Here is an 8,630-nt window from a genome sequence, read left to right as displayed (position 1 = left end):
TATATTTCTTTGTTGGTCTGTGTGGCTCTTGATCAGGAACAGCTGTACATCGTTGTTCCTGATTGAGAGTCATATATAGGGAGCTTGTTTTCACCTGGTTGTTTGTGGGTAGTTGTATTTGCACTGCTGTTGTTTAGCCTGCAAATCTGTTAGCTGTCGTTCTTTGTTTATTGTTTTCCCATGTTCGCTATAATAAATATAATTATGAGCACGCAACCCGCTGCGCCTTGGTCTAATCACTACGACTACCGTGACACAGGCGAGCAGAACCTTGAAACTTACATGATATTAGAGATCGTGCACCAGCTGTTGTTAACAAAGAGATACACACCTCCCTTAAGCTAAATGTACAGTACATTTATTATCCATGTCCTTGTTCAGCCAAGACTCAGAGAAACACAGGATATTACAGTTCTCCTGGTCCTGTTGATAGGATAGTCTCGAAAGGAGCTCTGCCAGTTTGTTCTCCCACACAGCAAAAAGTGAAATCTAAGCAAGCCAAAATATATTATATTAAGTGATAATTCACTTAAAATATTTTTTTTTCATGTTTTTTCGTCCAAGCTAAATTATCTTACGTCATTGGCTGATCATTTTGCTTATTTTAACCAAAAAAATGCTTAATACAAGTAATTTATCTAATTTCAAGATATTTCTCAAGATATTGTACCCTAATCGTCATATTAATGGTAAAATATATTGAAAAATATCTTGAAATAAGATACATTTCTCATTTTAAGCTTTTTTTGGGGGTGATAAACCCTGGATTGCTGATGCTATGTTTTCACCATGGAGACGCTTTGAAGCCACCGGTCGGCCATATTGGCAGTTGTGACTAGAAGGAATACAGCTACGGATGAGATTTACCATTGAAATACCGTGAGAGTTTGGACAGTGACATGGCACTTTCCGTTCCTAGCTACCTAGATTTACTTTAGTTCAGTTAACTAGTTAGTTAGAATCCCTCAGCGATGACAGTAAATATACTTTTAACCATAGACTGTATATTGGTTTCCTCATTTATCTGTGATGACAGCTAGCTAGTATTCATAAGGACATCACAGTGACATGCCAAATAGCTAACGTCACTGCCCTCGGGAAGCACATCGAGAAGGCAAGCTGGTGCGAATGACTATTGCACCGGTGTTGTATGGAGGTGCTTACCGACGTGAAGTGCTTCCTACTGGGCAGCTGTATTCACGGTGTCGCCAGTGGTAGCTAAAGTGGTCAATTCTTTACCTCCAGTGATTTTATTTAAATAGGATAGTAGCATCCTACAGAATAAATAACTAATATTGATAACCATCTAGATGTCACCTTGATACAAGCATGAATGGCAACAACACCAGGACACAATGTATTCGTTCCCTTTTGTCAAGCACTGTGTGATGGAAGGATATCAACTACATCAATAACATGGTTTCCATGTGTTTGATACCATTCCATTTGCTCGTTCCAGACATTATTATGAGCCGTCCTCTCCTCAGCAGACTCCACTATGTTATAAGTAGCTGGGCTACTGATGGCAATATCAGGGTGACAGTCACAGTAAGCACACTCATACAATGCATACAAGAAACAGTACACCCATCATCAGTACTTTCATCGAAAATAAACAATCGTCAACTCAGGCTCATCCTCTGGCTTCAAAACGTTAAGTCCAACTCTCGCGGTAGTTCAATTTTAAATCTCATCTGTAGCTGTATTCCATCTAGTCACAAGCCATATCGGCACTCCTCAGAAAAGCAGTCCTCCATAGGAATGAATGGAATTCCACAGTAATTCATTTAAATATTTCAATGACAAAATGACATGTATTTAAGTCCTTTTTTTAGTAGTGGGCACAGTAACACCAGTACTTAAAAAGAATTATGCTTCAAGGAAAATGTTTTAATATAAATATATTTTTTTAATGTTTAGGTCACATAATATAATTGAAAAGTATGCGTTAAGGTGTGTGTATGTAATATAATTAACATGTAATTGAATGAACCTGTTTATGGTTGTTTGATCAATAGGATTGTAAAGTTCCCATATGTAAAAGGACTCGCATGGTATTTACACATTTGCAGAAAACCATTAAACTGCATTTTGTGGCTTTTGAAAATGATTTATAATGGTGTAAAGTTGTTCTGTTGCTACTGCCTGTGTCCAGTTCAAAGTGAATGATGGCAGGCAGGCCTGTGTGCCTAATTTGCATAAAGGCCTACTGTAGCTCTGATTGGCTATGGCGCACCGGTCTGCGTAGTCCGGGCCTGGACAAGACACACTTTCTATTCGTTTTTATTTACTGCAGTGTCTATTAATTGTCCAAATGCACTGCCACTTTCTTACTGTAGATTGCTATGGAATTTTCACCAATACCTTACTCTGCATCATTCCCAAACATTCTATGAAAGTATGAAAATGTGAAAAAATCTATTTGCTCGCTTGTCAGAAAAGAAGGCGTCATATTCTTCCTGGGGGTGAATATGAATAGATTTTAATAAGATTTCATGTTGCTAAAACGCTGTCAGTTCCCCTTTAAGTCTCATATTAACTTCCATATTAACACCTTTCATTTCCTGTCCACCTGTTCACCTCCTAGTGCTCTGCCACTCTGGGTTCAGTTTCAGGTTGAGGTTTATTTACCTAACATCATAGTACATTATGTGAAACATACTTAACATGTGGTGTCATGCAATAGTTCAAAAGATGGGTACAAATAATAGTTATACTTTATTTAAAAGGTACCAACATATTGACTTCTTAACACATTCAGAGTTCATACAGAGTTCATACATTCAGAGTTCATACAGACTGTGCATGAAGAACTAAGCCTAACAAGGACTATGCATGAAGAACTAAGCCAAACAGGGACTGTGCATGAAGAACTAAGCCTAAGAAGGACTGTGCATGAAGAACTAAGCCTAACAAGGACTGTGCGTGAAGAACTAAGCCTAACACGGACTGTGCGTGAAGAACTAAGCCTAACACGGACTGTGCGTGAAGAACTAAGCCTAACACGGACTGTGCGTGAAGAACTAAGCCTAACACGGACTGTGCGTGAAGAACTAAGCCTAACACGGACTGTGCGTGAAGAACTAAGCCTAACACGGACTGTGCATGAAGAACTAAGCCTAACATGGACTGCGCATGAAGAACTCAACCTCATCCTATTACTGCACCACTCAACCTGTCCAGTATGACAACCTCCATTACAGTTCATCAGAGATGTGTTACTCCTCCCTGCACACATGATTACTGTGATTTACTAGACATCGTTGGGAAGGGCTCGTAAGCAAGCATTTCATTGTAAAGTCAGCCTTTGTATTCAGCATTGTATTATTTGCTGACAGTTTCAGTCAGTGTGACCTTCCTGTAAAAATTCCCACCTCCACAACACTCTTTCTATCTCTGTTCTATCAACAGTACATTTTGCTGATTTTTTATTCATTATTAAGCATAGAAATAGATACTGGGATTGAGACAGACAATAGGCTTTACAGACACTAAAACTGCAGATGTATACACTGACAGAGTATCAACGCCAATTTACATAATTCGAGAATAAGGCAGAAGTTATTTCTCCACACCATGTGTCAATCATAACCCCCTATCATTAGAGTCACATTGCCATTCCTCTCTAACCTATTAATTGTTTAGTGGCATATCATTAGAGACATTAACCTTTAACATTTTCCTGGTCACCTTGTGACCTTAAGCCTACATTTTTTTATATTGAGTGATAATTCACTTTTTAAAATAAATCCTATCATTGGCAGATCATTTTGCTTATTTTAATCTATAGACTTAAAGCTCCAATATGTAACTTTTTGGGCGACCGGACCAAATTCACATAGAAATGTGTGTTATAGATCTGTCATTCTTTTTGAAAGCAACCAGGAAATGGTGTAGAGATTTCTGCATTGTGCATCTTTAATATAAGTAATCTGTTCAAGATATTGTACCTTAATAGTCGTATTAGGTAAAATATCTATAAAATTATCTTGAAATAAGATAAATTACTTGTATTAGGTTTTTGGGCGGTTAAAATAAACAAAATTGTCTGCCAATGTCGTTAGATAATGCAGCTTGCTACAAAAAACTATAAAAAATACTAATTTTAAGTGAATTATCCCTCAATATAAGATATTTAGGCTTGCTTTGATTTCACACTGCGAGCTCCAGGTCTTTATCTTCCAAGGTGTTTATTACTTGGTTAATGGTTAGTCAGAGGCTTTGTGGCCCCGAGGATGCAGCAAGGACATCTGAGACATACAGGGTCCTGAGAGTGGTTGGTAGAACCGCTGGTTCAGCCAATGGCTGAGTCCCAGGCACAGCCCAGCGTAGGGGCCAGGAGGATATAAAGCCAGGGTGGCAGAGCCAACCTCAGCCTATATGACAGGTCTATAGGTCAGCTCTGGACCTACACAAGGATTTAACTAAACAGAATCAGATGAACCAACACTAGTCTGTCATACCAGCGCTCCAAACCCATAGCTGCCGATTGCTTCTGATACTTAAACAGCCTCTAGGCCCTGACCAGAGGACTGAAGGACCTCAGTATTCCTTTTCTGTAGTGTTTGACCTGTAGAAGCCAGTAGGTGTGAGGAGCCTGTATTTACAGCCAGTCTGATGGAGAATGATGCCTATGACAGGATCGGGGACGAACCCCCTAACTATGAGGAGACGTCTTTCTCCGGTGGTACCACCTCTAACGGTAATGGGACCGGTAACGGAGAGCACCGGGCCGTCCGTCCGTCCGTGGTCAGTGCGTTTGGTCATGACACGCTGGATCGTGTGCCCAACATCGACTTCTACCGTAATGCTGGGAGTGTGAGCGGTAACCGTGCGGTCCGACCGTCCCTGCAGGAGCTCCACGATGTCTTCCAGAAGGTCAGTGTGTGTCTGAGTCCTCCTCACCTGCACCCACACCTGTACTCACACCTCTACAACCCCCTCTACACACATCTGTATTTAGACCTGTCTCTGTACATCTGTATATCTTGTGCATCGCTCTCTCTTCCATACCGGCACACACATCACACAACTGTCTCCACCAAGTCAGCAGCCTTTTAACTGGAATCAACTCTCCTTTAATCCAGACAATTCAGAAAGATCATTGAAATTCCGATTCAGTAAATGAAAAACATTACATTTATATGTGGAACATGTTTTGACATTAACATTGGCCTGTTTGTCTCTCAATTCAATTAAATCAATTCAATTCAAAGGGGCTTTATTGTTAAGGGAAACATATGTTTACATTGCCAAAGCAAGTTAAATAAATAATAAACGAAAGTAAGAAGAAAAAAAATAAAACATCAACAACAAAAAAGTATAAAAAATGTTCAGGAAACATTTCACTGATAAAGGTTTGAAAAGGATAAAGATGTGTCAAATGTTCTATTATCAGCTATGTACAGTGTTTTAATAATGTACATATAGTTGTAGTACGACTAGTAGGGGAAGAAAGTAAACATAAATATTGGTTGTATTTACAATGTTGTTTTCATGGCAACGTGTCACAAATCTCTCTCTCTGTTTGTATTTCTTTCTCTCTGTTGATTTGTTTATCTCACTCTCTCTTTCTCTTTCTCTCTCTGACTGTGTGCCACAGATTACTATCATGTCACATCAGTGATTGGGTAACAGTCATTCATGTCTGTTCTAAAGAAGGGAAAGTCACTTCCCACTGGGCACAAATTGGTTGAATCAATGTTATTTCAACTTAATTTCTCAACATATTGTGATGTGGAATCTACGTGGGAAATACATTGGATTTGAAAAAAGTCATCAACCGCTGTTTTGAGGGTAACATTTCAACCACAAGATTGTGTCATCATGGTAACCAAATGTCCACATAGACAAACCTTGTATAAAATATGTTGAATTTGTACCTTTATAACAACGTCAGATCTTCAACATTATATCCACTATCAGTAGAATAAGAAAAGACAATAGGCTAGGCAGCACCTCCTACTGGAGAACTGATTTATCTACAGCTACCATTTGGTCTCACATCCAGGGTTTAAACAAGCCTTGCTTAGCTATGATGCTCCCGAGCGGCGCAGCGGTCTAAGGCACTGTATCTCAGTGCTAGAGGCGTCACTACAGTCCCTGGTTCGATCCCGGACTGTATCACAACCAGCCGTGATCGGGAGTCCCATAGGGCGGCACACAATTGGTGCAGCGTCGTCTGGTTTAGGGGAGGGTTAGCCCGGGGTAGGCCGTAATTGTACAATAAGAATTTGTTCTTAACTGACTTGCTTAGTTAAATGAAGGTTAAATAAAAATGTTTTATAAAAGAATGATATTTGTCACTGACTTTTACCAATGTGATTTGCTGTTGCTATCGAACCCATTCCAAAGGGTAGGTTTAACAGAGAAAATTAAATGTGACCATAATGTATCACTCATATGTCATCAATTATGCTATTTTTAGCCCTATATATCATTTTCAAAGTCATCAACAGCTATTGTTTCAATTCAACCCAGGATTGAACTAAAAATAGACAATAGGATTTCAAGTGATAGTGATATTGAATTGTGTTTGGTTGTCAACGCAACCAAATATCAACATTTTAAGGAAATGTATCTTCTGCTTGGATAGTTCCATCTGTACCACTGACTTAGTCTGGCTTTAATTCCAGTTTGTTTTCAAATGAATCATTGTTGGATAAATAAATGTTGGATTCACGTCTCCATCTCAGTCAAAAATCTAAGTTAAACAACAGGACTAAATCAAATTCAACTTTATTTAAAGTGCATTTAAAGTTTAATTTGCCTTTAAATCAGTGGCACAGATGGATGAATGCAAGCAGAAGATAAATCTCCTTCAAATGTTGATATTTGGTTGCGTTTACAACCAAACACAATTCAATATCACTTTTGAAATACAATAAATAGCCTATTAACTTGTTGACAAGTTAACAAATTATATGGTGGATCCACGTCTCCAACTTAGCCAACAATAAAAGTCAAAGAATGGGGTTAAGCCAGTTGTACAGATGGAACTATCCAAGCAGTAAATACATCTCCTTAAAATTTTAATATTTGGTTGCCTTGTCAACCAAACACAATTCAATTGTAATACAGTAAATAGGCTATCTTACAAACTAATGAAACATTCACCCTTAAAATTAGCAACACATCCATGGTCACAGTTTGAGGTTACTGTAACTATAAATGTCTTCTTACATCATCATATAAACCATGCATGTTGAAGATAGCATGCATAGCTCGTTGCAGGTCTGTGGAGATCTTCACAATTGCGGTAATAATCTGCCCAGAATCTCGAATGGCATTGATCATGGCATCATGTACTTTTAATGTCATCTCAACTGCAATCCAGGTCATTTGGTTCTGCTATTAGATAAAGGACAGTTATAACACATAAATACATAAACAAAATATCTGACATTGTATTCCCATTTGAACTTTGCTGTGCTTTTAAACGGTTAAAAGCACAGTGATATACATTTGGGTGATAACTAAACCAAAAATCTGACATTGTTTTTTCATTTGAATTTGGTTGTACTTTTAGATGGATGAAAGAATAGTGATAACACATTGGAAATTCAACTTACTTTCGGCTCTCTTTTTGAGTGGGTGAATATAGGTTGTAATCTCATTGATCAAGGTCTCAACCAAATATTTCCCAATTATCCACGTTGAAATGACGTGGAGTGTGCAGTGGGTTGGCCTTGGATTGGTCAACTCATTCCCCTTAAAGCATTTATAGACCTACTATGTACTGAAAGAGAACAACATGAACTCTCTGGAGAAAAGAACATATGTTTTATAGTCTCAGAGAGAAAGATAAGATAAAGAGAGAGGAGAGGAGAGAGAGATATAAATGGAGTTTATAGTCCTTTAATCATTCATTTAACTAGAAACATTCCTGCCACTTTCATTAACCGCAGTTCAACCATCTTTCACACCCTATAAACCTACTGCCAACACTGGGACTGAACAGTCGTCAAAGACAGAGATAAGAATAGATCTACACAATGGTTGACATACTGACAGGCTAAAGTGTTTTATAGATTTTTTACACCTTTAGGTGACAGACAGTCTGTTATCGCTGTCTGACAGCCACGCCACGCCCTACACCAGACAGAGATCTGAGCATCTCATTAAAGAGTTTGGTACTCATGCGTCCTTTAAACACTTCATATTCGTCTTACAAAAAGTTTAAATTGGGTCCACCCTGTTCTCTCTCTCTCACACACACTCACACTCACACACACACACACACACACACACACACACACACACACACACACACACACACACACACACACACACACACACACACACACAGAGTGCAGTCTTCAAGGACAAGCACACAGTATAATAATGCTTCTCCAAACATGTATCCATCTTCATCAGAATCAAACTGCACGACTCTCTCTCTCACACACACTCACGAACAAGAACACTGCGTCTCTTGTTTGATTGATTTAGAAAGAGAACATTTCAACAGTGTTCTGACCTCATAGAGACTTACCTATCCAATAGGAGGCCCAGAATTCTAACATAAAGTTACTGCACTGCCAACTCTCTCTGATTTCCTAAAGACAAAACGAATCTAAACTTCCTCTAAAGTTGAATAAGATGACCTACGGCCATTTCAACATATTCGT

General features: G+C 38.7%; 1 protein-coding gene across 1 annotated transcript in view; it reads left to right on the top strand.

The window, feature by feature from the left end:
* The first annotated feature begins 4,290 nt into the window (after positions 1–4,290).
* slc12a1 (solute carrier family 12 member 1) overlaps positions 4,291–8,630 on the top strand; it is a 132,449-nt gene continuing 128,109 nt past the window's right edge. The window contains exon 1 of the mRNA XM_045689383.2: positions 4,291–4,878. Coding sequence (XP_045545339.2) covers positions 4,618–4,878 — 261 coding nt within the window. The 5' untranslated portion in view covers positions 4,291–4,617. The remainder of the gene's footprint in view (positions 4,879–8,630) is intronic.

This window comes from Salmo salar, chromosome 11 (assembly GCF_965601325.2).
Source record: "Salmo salar chromosome 11, fSalSal1, whole genome shotgun sequence".
Lineage (NCBI taxonomy): Eukaryota > Metazoa > Chordata > Actinopteri > Salmoniformes > Salmonidae > Salmo > Salmo salar.
Note: the sequence above shows the minus strand (reverse complement) of the source record. Positions and strands in the feature narration are given on the sequence as shown.